General features: G+C 35.2%; 1 protein-coding gene across 6 annotated transcripts in view; it reads left to right on the top strand.

Annotated features, from left to right (window-relative positions):
- The first annotated feature begins 2,561 nt into the window (after nucleotides 1-2,561).
- csf1a (colony stimulating factor 1a (macrophage)) overlaps nucleotides 2,562-12,208 on the top strand; it is a 40,928-nt gene continuing 31,281 nt past the window's right edge. For 3 of the 6 annotated variants that reach the window (XM_053674007.1, XM_053674008.1, XM_053674006.1), the window contains exons 1-8: nucleotides 2,562-2,617; nucleotides 2,748-2,857; nucleotides 5,099-5,212; nucleotides 5,475-5,537; nucleotides 6,179-6,349; nucleotides 6,942-7,131; nucleotides 7,596-8,351; nucleotides 8,954-9,138. In XM_053674007.1, coding sequence (XP_053529982.1) covers nucleotides 2,825-2,857; nucleotides 5,099-5,212; nucleotides 5,475-5,537; nucleotides 6,179-6,349; nucleotides 6,942-7,131; nucleotides 7,596-7,780 — 756 coding nt within the window. In that variant the 5' untranslated portion in view covers nucleotides 2,562-2,617; nucleotides 2,748-2,824 and the 3' untranslated portion in view covers nucleotides 7,781-8,351; nucleotides 8,954-9,138. Of the gene's footprint in view, nucleotides 2,618-2,747; nucleotides 2,858-5,098; nucleotides 5,213-5,474; nucleotides 5,538-6,178; nucleotides 6,350-6,941; nucleotides 7,132-7,595; nucleotides 8,352-8,953; nucleotides 9,139-9,342; nucleotides 10,643-11,461; nucleotides 12,187-12,208 lie in introns of those variants that run through there. The other 3 variants (XM_047149453.2, XM_047149452.2, XM_017496506.3) reach the window with 3 other exon arrangements.

Raw genomic sequence — 12,208 nt, 5'->3', positions numbered from 1 at the left:
TTGGAGATGCTCTGACCCAGTCTTCCCACCCCTTGACAGATACCATTGCAATGTGATAATCAATGTTACTCGCTTCACCTGTCTGTGGTTTTAATGTTATGTCTGATTGGTGTATAACAGCAAAGTATTAAATATGTGATTCTGTTTTTACCACAGCAATTTGTCAGTGTTTTCAAATGTTTAGTTATTGATGAATCCCACATCATGCTTTCTACTCTTCATATCTTCATTGCTACATTAAATATCATGGAATGTCTGCAAGAAAAGTTCATTCCTGTTAAACAGTCATTTACTAACCAACTAAATCTTTTTTCTCTATCTCTTGAAGTTTAATAATGTATAATGTTGTGGTGGAACTTATTACAGAACAATTTTAACAATGAATGAGACAATGAATAAATATCATGTCACTGGCTGCCTAATTGCTACACTGCTGCAATCCAGCTTATTTTAACAGAGTAATCAAAGTAATTACCAAGGTTAAGAGAGTTGATGTTCAGAATCATGTGAATAGATATGAGATTAAATCATCTATCTCTGAAGTCTTTTACACTGAATAAGCACATGACTCGATAGGTGTGGTCCTTCTTTCTCTTGCAGCAACACTGGAACAATGATTCTCTCGTCTGGAAAAATACGAGTCAATTATTCCAAACTCCTGAGTAAATTTGTGTGTGTGTGTGTGTGTGTGTGTGTGTGTGTGTGTGTGTGTGTGTGTGTGTGTCTGTGTGTGTGTGTGTGTGTGTGTGTGTGTGTGTGAAGCCCTTCCCTTACAGGAAGTCCTACTGGTAACTGACCTTTGTTATGAGCTGCTCCAGTGTGTATTCATCTTTTCCCAGAGAGATGTGACATATCCCCTATTAAATATCTGTGTTTCCTTATGCAATACTCCTTATTTTCTCCATTACTGTGAAAATGTTTACAGTAGGATTGAATAAATTTTGTTTCTTCATTTTTGACCAGCAGAGCTCATATTGAGCATGACTGGACAAAAAACAATTGTGGACCTGGAGTGAAATGTTTATGGTCTTATTTCAGGTTTTCCCAAACTAGGGGTCATGACCCTAGGTGGAATTGTTTGATTTACAGACTAAGATACTCTTTTTATACCCAATCATGTTACTTTACTGTAGTCAATTAAGCTCAAGCTGTTTCTTTTTAGCAACACTTACTTTTCCAGCCTTTTGTTGCTGTGTCCCTGCTTTTTTGAGACATGTTGTGGCCATCCAATTCAAAACTATCTTGTTTTTTTTTTCTTAAAATGGTACATTTACTCAGTTTAAACATTTTCTATGTTTTCTATGATCTATTATTAATAACATATGGTTTATGAGATTTGCAAATCATTGTATTCTGTTTTTATTTACATTTTACACAGTGTCCCACCTTTTTTTGGATTTGCAGTTGTATGTACCAGTCTTCTGTATCATCTAGATTACTACATATGTTGAATGTACAGTAAGGTCAGAGTTTATGATTTGAGACAAAGCTTATGAGAACAATCAGCTTTGTCATAAGCTTTCGCAAAACTTTTTGCTTCATGAAAAACATCATTGCATGAAATCGCTAAACCGCTCTACTTCTGTTGGGCCATATCACCACCCTGGTATGGATTATTTTCCTATAATAATACACTTCCCACAGACTGGTAAGTAAGTCCAAGGGATATTCTTTTTTTTGTCTCTTACATTACACATATGCATGTTAGTAACAATAAAATGTTCAAATGTTACACTAGCCATAAATTTCAAATCTCGAATAAAAAAAGCAGTGTGGTCAAGGCTTGGGGTTGCAGAAAATTCATAAGGTCCATTTTGGGTTGTTTGGGAACCCATGCCTTATTTCATGCCCAGCTTCACCCAGACTCTCACCCTCCGGATTGGCCTGATTCACCCTGATGCTCTACTTGTGCTTGGAGCGTCTGCACTTGTGACTCACTTTTTGCTGTTGTGTATGTTCACACATGAACATCCTAAATGTCTGCACTTCCAAAAAAACTATTTATTCCCACATCTCTCGCTTGCTTCAGTATATAATGTTACCTGGATAGCTGATGCTTGCATCTAAGAACTAATGCTGTGCTAATGCTAATCTAATAACTAAATTAAGACTCTTCTGTAATCATCCCAGGACTCTTATTCATAATATGATCATACTGAGTATCCTTTTAACATTTGTTTTTTTTTTGTTTGTTTGTTTTTTTTCCTGTCCTCTGAACCCAGCCATCCATAATGATATTTCTTGAAAGAAAAAAAAAAGTCTGGATAAATCTCTTTTATTGTATCAGCTGCTCTTCAGTTTCCTCTCTGTTACAAATATGCATTAAAACAGAAAGAGATATTGTTCCTGCAGTGCAAATTATTTATTTATTTCTTTATTTATTTTCACATCTGTGGTACTCTGGGTCTCCCAAAGGTTTGCACTGATTTTTGCTTGGTCACTTCAGCACTAATTCATTGCATTAAAAATGTTATCCATCGGTGTGAATTTCCTGCACAGAATGATTTCTCGTAAAATACGTGATGTCAAGAAAAGAGGAGGGTGGGAGGGACTCAGCAGCTCATAGTTTACTAGTGCTGCAGGGAGCACAAGTCTTTTCACATATTCATCCTTTCAGGTGAAGATGCACTCTTTATAATTTAGAAAATATATAACATTGTTTAGACTTGTTAAATAACTGAAATTATTTAACAAATTTTTTTTTAGCTGTGAGGATCCTAACTGTGACTTGCTCTTTTTTCTCCCAGACAAAGAAGAAATGCAAAGGAACTCCAATGTATCTAAATGTGGACTTTGCTCATTTCTCCTTGCCTAAGCTAGCCAGATGAACACACACACAACAGCCCACAAGGCCAAGGTAAGTTTGCCATTGAAACATTACTCTATAATGGTGTGTTATATACTGTATGTTGGACCAGAAAAGTTTTTATGCTCTATGTAATTTAATATTCCTCTCAATGTATATTGAATATTGTTAATTCTATAATGAATATAGAGCATATGCCTTTCTTTCAGGACTGTTATATATGTTTTTAAAATCTCAAAGTTTAAGATAGAAAGATTATGACATTCATTTCTAGCACCTATTACACTATTAATGTAAGTACTTTTAACCAATTCTTCACCAAATTCAAATACATTTTAATTTAAACAGAATTTATAATGGATTGTTTAAAAAAAAGGGATCATTTTTGACTGAATATAAGATAGGAAAGAGAGAGAGAGAGAGAGAGAGAGAGAGAGAGAGAGAGAGAGAGAGAGAGATATGCAGTGAAATATTCACTGCTATTTCACTCTCAGAACTCTCAGAACATGTGTTCAGCCCACACATTCTTTAGTGTCAGTATACTAAACTCAAATAACACTACACCAGTAAGCAGAGAAGAATGTGGTCTGAAAATCTTGACCAATAAACATGGGACTCATTCTTTTGGCATTAGTTACAATTTTATGCAACAGTCCAGTAAATGAAACCTGTTACAGTCATGCAGTTCCCCTTCATGTTGGAAACTGGTCTCCAATTGTAGAATGCACTGTAAAATAAACATGCTTTAAGTAAGACATGCATAAGAGATGGCTCACTGCAGAAGTAATTCTAATGTGTTGGTGCAAATCAGCCTTACGATAATTTTTTTTCGTCTTTAATTTATTTATGATTCATTTACATGTGATTAATTTTCATGTGATTAATTTTCATGTGATTCATTTACCTGTGATTAATTTACGTATGATTCATTTACATGTGATTCATTTTCATGTGACTCATATTCAAGTGATTCATTTTCATGTGATTCATTTACGTATGATTCATTTACATGTGATTCATTTACTAATTTTCTTCACTTTAAATCCAGTTTTAGACTGTGATATTACAAAGGTCTTTCCAGATTAGACCTGGAAAAAGACCTGGAAAGCCTTACGATTATTAAAATATTAAAATGATAATGTATTACTTTATGGTATATTCCAGTAGAACATAATGCCTCGACCCTCTACAAAGGAAAACAGTAGGCTATAAGTGCAAAATGTATATTATAAATATATAACACCCGCTTATAACTATAATGTAACAATCATGAAATGTAAATGCCGAGGGACTATGGCCAAAAATACACATTTAGTTGAAGCAGAAGTGCAACCTACATTCAAATAATTTACTAAAGTCCATTAAACATCTAGTGCATATCAGATAAACAGTCCAGGTCAGGACCTGATAAATGCAGAAAGACTTGACAATGCAGAATGTGTTTAAACAGACAAAGACCCCTACTTTTGTCATCATGATGCAAGAGCAAAATATGAGTAAGTGCAGTTATACACTATGTGAATAAATGTATGTGGACATCTGACCATTGCTCTCATATGTGGATCTTCCCCAAACTGTTGCCACAAAGTTGGAAGCACACAATTGTATAGCATGTCTTTGTATGCGGTAGCTTATGCAGTAGTTCCAGCATAACAATCCCCCTGTGTGCAAAGTGAGTCACTGAAGATATGCTTTACCAAGTATTGGAATGGAAGAACATGGTGCAGATGGTAACTGGATAAAGGGGAACATTATTAGGCATACTCTACAATCACAATAAAAAGAAGAAAAAAAAACACAAGCATAGAAAAAGCAGGATAATGTAAACATCCAAAGGCATGATATTGTTTTCATAATTGCTTGTTTAGGAATCAGGATATTGAGACCACCAGTGGTTATGGTGGTGTGTTCGTTTAACAAACTGGTATTGTGTTACTCTACCAGAATTTTTTAAAATAATATTGGCTTACAATAGTTACAAATTGTAATGAGATATACCTAAATAATATATATTTCAAATGATACAATGTATGGTTTTTTTTCCCCTCAAAACCTCTGTCCAAGTCACTGATCATGGACAAAAAAAAGAGAGTCTTTTAAAAGAGTGCTTTGGCTTTTTTGACACCATGCTTTGGCTTTTTAATTCACCATGTTCTGCTGAAAGTAGTAAACACATAGCAAACAGACTTTGAATCCTTGACTGAAGCAATTTGTTCAATCTGTATATACAAAAAGAAAAGACAGTTAAAGTTCCAATGCATCCACATGTGATTGTTTTATATGTGACTGAAGATAAGGCATCTGTGCTCCTGCCTTGTCCTGTGCTTGCACTTGGCCTCTGGTGCTGTACCTGGTCCATGTGTACATTCTGTGACTGAGGAACATCTCCTGATTTTAAGAAAACTGGTAAGGCTTTTATATAATATTAATTTGTTTTATATTATAACATTACAGATCTATAAGGACCAACATTTATTTTCTAATGTATGAATAGTATGTAATTAAAATTGATACTATCATAAAATTTATATAGCATGTAATGAATGATTTGTAGTTAAATGAGTGTGGAACTAAGCTTAATATCTGTCTAGGACACTGACCTTGTGAGAAACTGAGAATGTGTGCTACAGCCAGTACTTAAATATCTGTTCTAATTTTTCAATTTCAGATTATAAACCAAGTCCAAAATGGCTGCTCTATAACCTATAGGTTTACCAAACGCCAGAACCTGGTATGCTTGTCATGTTCATCATTAGCTTTTCTATTCTTTGTTTTATTTAAAGACAAAAATCTCAGTACATTTTTGACATTGGCCTTTCATAAATCACTTGTGTAAAATGTAGTACACGTATATATAGGGTTTTGTGGTAACCACTGGGCTCTTTGGCAGGGAGCTTTCACTTGCCTGATGATTACTGTAAAGCCTGTATATACAGTACATTGGGGTCCAAAAGTCTGAGACCACTAATGAAAATGCTTCTAGTTTGCATACTTTTCTAATTTATTCCAATAATTTTCATTACAAATTATATTATTGACAACAACTTCAGTAAAAACAGTCCTAGGAAAACAATCCTAATACTTAAAACCTGCCTGTCCCAAAGCCTTTTAAAGTCTAAAAGCATAGCCTACTATATAAAAAATTTAATATTTAAAAGGAATGACAATGCAATGACAAGCAAAGTGTTAACAGCATTATTGTTTGCCTTTAGAAGGAAATTTCATAGTGGAACCTGAAGCCCATAGTGGAACCTAAGTAAAAAGATGATTTTAAGAATTTTTAAACCTTTAATATAGTAGATTGGTGGACAACAAATGGTAGTGAGTAAGAAATAATCAAATCTCTTCCATATTCTTATTTTATCTTTGCAGAGTGAAGTCTGTTACATTAAAGCAGCATTCCCTCACATCCTGGACCTTTTGAACACACACTTCACATATGAAAAAGGTTCTGATAACTATCGCTACACAAGCTCACTAAAGGACTTGATCTACAACATTTATTCTGAGAAATGCATCCCTCCTATCAACGAAGAACTTGAGGTAATATTTAAATTTGATTGCTTCTAAATATTTCATTGTAAGATAAATGTCTTAATATGAAATTTCACTTAACGGATCCCTGAGATTTGTGAAACTGCCTCTGGCAAATTAATAGGAAATATCAAGATATTATAAACATAATTTTCAAATAATCAACGGAATGTCAAATGTTATAGATTGCATGGATGAAGTAATAAGAAAAGTTTTGATCATATAGCATACTCCTTTAGTAAAATGTTACTGTTTTTTTTTTTCAATTATTTGATCTCAAAGTATGATATTACTGAAAATCGGTAAATATTTGTTAAAAATGCTAATTTATATTTGTGGATTTCATGGGAGTAATATGACTTGTAATAACTGGAAATTTTGACATAGGGTTATTCACCAAAACGGTTCACAAAAATAGAGTAGCTTAAATAAACTTTGACTACAGATAGGTTAGGCCAAAGATATTAACAGAGCATTTGATGCCTTTCCAGATTCCAGGTTTATGCCCTTAAGCATGGGATCCAAACAAACTTTTAAAGCTCTGTATTTATTATCTTTAAGTGAAACTCATAACTGCATTGCTCTTTTGTACTCTACTCAGGAAAGTCCAGTGCAGTTTGCAAGACTGTACATATCTTTGCCCAGGGAGGGTCTACAAAAAGCAGAGGAGGTATTTCAGATGTACAAAAGGCTGATGAGTAAAACTGACAAACCTGTGAACTGGAACTGTGAGGATGAATATGCAAATAACTTTCCAGAATCCACCACTGCACTTCACACCCAAACGACAGGTAACTTGGATAAGCACGATCCAAATTGAATAAACAATCCAAATACTTTATTGGTAGACATGTTGCATTGTGTTAGTTTATGACATCAGATTAAATAAATAAACACATTTCATATAACATTGCTTATGATGGCGGCTGTGGCTCAGGTGGTAGAGCAGGTTGTCCACTAATCGTAGGGTTTGCGGTTCGATTTCCAGCCCACATGACTCCACATGCCGAAGTGTCTTGGGCAAGACACTGAACCCCAAGTTGCTCCCAATGACAAGTTAGCACCTTGCATGGCAGCTCTGCTACCAGTGTGTGAATGGGTGAATGAGATACAGTGTAAAGCGTTTTGGATAAAAGCGCTATATAAGTGCACCATTTACCATTTACCATTTTATGATTCTGTTATTTAAAGTAACTGGCATATAATACCAGACAAAGATATGCACACATAACACAGTCTTTCTGTTTGGTTTTAGGTACCCCAGAGTGCCAGTGCTCTTGCCGTCACCCTCTGAAGTCATTTATGTTAACCAGATCTATTCCAACTGCATCACCTGCATCTCCCCACACCAAATCAGGTGCATATATCTTCAGGAACAAGAATGAAGGATCTAGAGCACCTGAACCTGCAGTCAAAGATGAAGCACCAAACTCAGTTTAGAATCAGATTTTTTCATCAGGTCATGATCCTTTTACTGGGCTGTACACTAAAACTGAACTCTTTATCGAACAACGTTCTGCAAACTTCATTACTTCCACCACTCCAAATTTGATAGATAACAGCAATGATTCTTATGTAGCTTTGGGAAGTGAGCCACAATCAGTTGCGTCCTCTCCCACTGCATCCTCAAGTGATTTACCAAGCATGCCAAAAAGAACTCTTCTCCAATCAGCAACATCACAGCCCTCTGAAAAAAGAAATGCACCACTAAAAGGGACCGCTGCAAGGGACCCAGTACTAGGACTTGCCAAGAGGTCTTTAGATACCAGAGAGCAAGGAATGCTGTCTGATTCCTACTCCGAACTGCTCTGGAGTTGGATTACTGAAACCACAGGAATTAGGAAGAATAAGAAGGTCAAACTCTTTGACATCACACCTGGAGAAACAGAAAACCCTCCTGTTGAAAATGTTGAACAGAACAGTCCTACACACCTCCAGATGCATCGTTACATGGACAAGTCCATACCAGGGAATGTGTTTATCATCAACAGCAAGGAATCAAACTGCAATGGTGAGGTTTATTTAACATTTGCCATAACTAACCCATTCAGTATGTTCAAGACAGCAATCCTTTTTAAGTGGTCAGTTACAGGCACAGCTATTAGATACAGATATTCTTCAGATCAACATGAGCTATGTTAAATCCACACTCTTTAAAGTCGATTCATCCTTGGATAGTTAAGGGTTCTTTGCTTCATAAAGAAGTTCTACTTGAAACTTTTTCTGAAAGGGAAAACCTCTATGTAGGGTTCGACATAGAGCCTATCACTGTTCCCCCAAAGGAACAACCCAAGAAACACTTGTATAGAGGCACCAAACACATTATGTAAGATGTTTTGCTTGGAACCTTTCCTGATATGTGTTGGATTCTACTTAGAATTTCTTCCAGAGAGACCTCCAAAGAACCTTTAAAGAATATTTTTGTAAGCGTGCATGGTTAAAACACAAAATATACAACTGAACATGACATATACTTCTTCTCTTAGAATCTTAGTCAAAAGGAAAAAAAGCATTTCTTAAGGACCCTTAGCTTTCTAAAGTTTGGATACCTTTCTGATAGAGTTGTACTCCCATGTAGGAAACAAATAGATAAAACCTCTTCGTCTTTCTCAGATTCCAGATGTCAAAAAGGCACTGAAGACAGGTCAGATCAGAGATCCAGAGATCTTGTAAAGAGACACTCTGGGGGAAAAGAGTTCCAATGTATACACCTCTCTATATACACAATGTTCCTGATTACATCTGCTTGCTTATTACTACTGTTCATCACTGTCCTCTTCTACTGCAAGCAGCAACGGGTGAGATTTCCCTTTTCTGCTTGTTTTGTGGTGCCATGCACAGATTATCAAACAGCATACTTACAGATGAAGTAGAATGGAAAGGCAATATTATTTTTGCAGAGATTTATACAGTAATTCATTCTGAGCTGTTGTGGATTTTAGCCGTATGTAAAGCCTTTCCAGCATTTTAATGGCTTTTTTTGTTTGTTTGTTTGTTCAAAGAACAACGATCTTCAACAAGAAGACAGGATTATACATTTCTAAAGAAAACAACTGTTGGATTGCTATGTATAATTCCTTCTTTCACAAAATATTTTACGCATGAATTATTTATTTAAAAAAACTACAACTCTGTTCTCTCTTGTTTTATCTATTAACATGACAAGCAGCCCATTTAATAAATGTATGCTGGCAATCCTCATGGGGAAAAAAGATACTCAGTGCTTTTCATTAGCGTGATTCCCTGACTGGGGTGCTTGTAACTCTTTCAACACTGAATCTGAGATAGCATTACTGTAAAAAAAATAAATAAACAATACATTTCAGGCAAAGAAAATATTATTATTTAGTTTTCCTTGCTGGCAGTAATTGCTAAATTTTGTTTTTAAATGAGTAACAGGGGCAAAGGTTTTTTTGGGGGGGGTTTTTAGCATTGAATTAGCAAATACAAGTAGATGTATACATGCTATCAGCAAGATGACATTAAATACATTCTAAAGACTTACTTAATATTCGTTTTCTTTAATATAGTTTCAGGCTGTCCTTTGGGTTACAGGGTTTAAGTCACTTCATCAGTCACTATTACAGTAAAAAAAAAAAAAAAAGGAAAAAAAAAAAAGAATGATATAACAGAACAGTTCTCTTTCTTTAGATCTTCAGGAAATTTGGATGATGCAACTTCCTGTTGAACATGTGACTTGTGGAATATTCCAATCATTTGAAAGGAATGAATGTGTTCATGTAACAGGCTTGAGTGAATGTTGTGGAACACTAAAATTACATTTTTCATAAACGATAATAGATGACTAATGTTAAAGGATGTTTCAAGCATGCGATTTTAAATGGATCACACACACACACACACACACACACACACACACACACACACACACACACACAAAAGTAATATTTTTGAAGTATTTTAATTATCTCAAGGTAAAGTAATATTGGACTGGGATAGGGAGAAAATGCTGTGTTGTAGATTATATTTTGTTATATTATTATTTTAAAGTTATTTATCTGAAACGTACACAAATCTTGTGATGAAGGACACTTTACCTGTGTTTAAAATGTTGTTGTTTTTTTACCTTTACATACAATGCAGAATGTTCAAAATGAAATATGATTACTGTTGATTATTTTATATCAAGAGATTGTGTTAAAGTGAACATATGATAAAATTATCACCTGCTTTTTACTAAGCAGTTCAGTCTGTTGTTTAAAAATGTATTTGTTTAGTACTGAGTTTACCAAGCTGTCAAGTAGGACAATGGACCAACCCATTAAAAGAACTTAATTTTAATGCGAAATAATATGAAAACTCATCACTTCTGTACTGTCATATATTTCATATAATTATTATATTTCATATAATTTATATTTAAGTTGATATAGACCTTTTAACATGCATAACCACACTGTCATGATATTACATTGGACACTCCTAAGCATGCTAGCCTCACACCTCCTCACGCTGTCTATTAAAGACACCATTTAAATGGCATAACAGAGAAACCTGGCAAGTGTCAGAGATTTGTTCATCATCATCTGCTCTTTCCATATCCTGGTCTCTAACTGTCCAATCAGCAGACTGTTTGGCCACTGCCGGTGGAAATATATGTAATACATGAGGCATGAATTGTTCAGAGATGATGGGAAGTAACTGTAAACATGTTTACAATAAAGTACTAATATCTTACATTGTGTAAAATTATACATAATCCAGTACATTTGCTCATTTGGCTGATACTTTAAAAAGAAAACCAACTTATAATTGATGCAGGATACAACTGAGATGAAGGTTAAGGGTCTTGCTCAAGCACCCAACCATGGCAGTTTGGTTGTACTGGGATTTGAAGCCAGACCTTCTAATCTGTGATTCAAAGCCTTAACCACTGAGGCCCCACAGTTAGCTCTACTAGCTTACACTGATTCAACCACCTCCACCACTGAATTAACTCACACTAAAAGCTTGCATTGAATCAATTATTGTGATTCATGTGTTATTTTATACTAGTGAGATATTACAGTGTTTTTTGTAAATATGTATACAGTTCTTTACTGTAAAAAAATTGCAGTACTTTACTGGCAGCCCTGTTTACAGTCTTTTTTTTTTTTACAGTGCAAAGAATGCCACTCTGGGTGTATACCAACATCTATTTTACTGATGTTCCAAGAAACTCATTAAACATTGACTGCATTTAAGGCTCATCAAAATGTCCCAAATTCACATTGTTTCTAGCTCCAACCTGAATGACTATTGGCCCATAACTCTCACATCTGTTGTGATGAAGTGGGAAAATTTTCTCTTGTTATTTATGCATGCACAACAATATCCCCAATACTTTCAGTTTCAGTCTGCCACATGGCTCAGTAGATGAATCATTCTCTCTGCACTCGGCCCTGAAACATCTGGACAAGAAAAGCACAGGATGTCTGGATGTTGCTTATTGGCTACAGTTCAGCAGCCATTCCACCTAATCTAGTGTCAAAGCTTAAGTATGCTGTGTCTGTGCAGTTCCATCTGCAACTGAACTGCAACTTAGAATTTCTGTCTAATAGACCCCAGACAGACTGGCAACAGGACATAATCCACACTGACACTAAGCGTAGGAATGCCCCAGGGCTGGTGCAAAAGCCCTCTGGTGAAGTCTGTTCACCCATGACTATAGCAACAATATCATCAATTTTGTGCATGAGACCACAGTGTTTAGACTCATAACCAACTATGATGAGTTTGCCTGTAGTAAGAAAAATCTTAACCTGTCTCCCTGGTGCTACAAGAAATAACTCTGAATATTAGTAAACTAAAGAAAAAAAACACTAAAATCTAAAGAATAAATAGAAGACTTGAAAAAAACAGGTGATT

This window comes from Ictalurus punctatus, chromosome 21 (genome assembly GCF_001660625.3).
Source record: "Ictalurus punctatus breed USDA103 chromosome 21, Coco_2.0, whole genome shotgun sequence".
Taxonomy (NCBI): Eukaryota; Metazoa; Chordata; class Actinopteri; order Siluriformes; family Ictaluridae; genus Ictalurus; species Ictalurus punctatus.
Note: the sequence above shows the minus strand (reverse complement) of the source record. Positions and strands in the feature narration are given on the sequence as shown.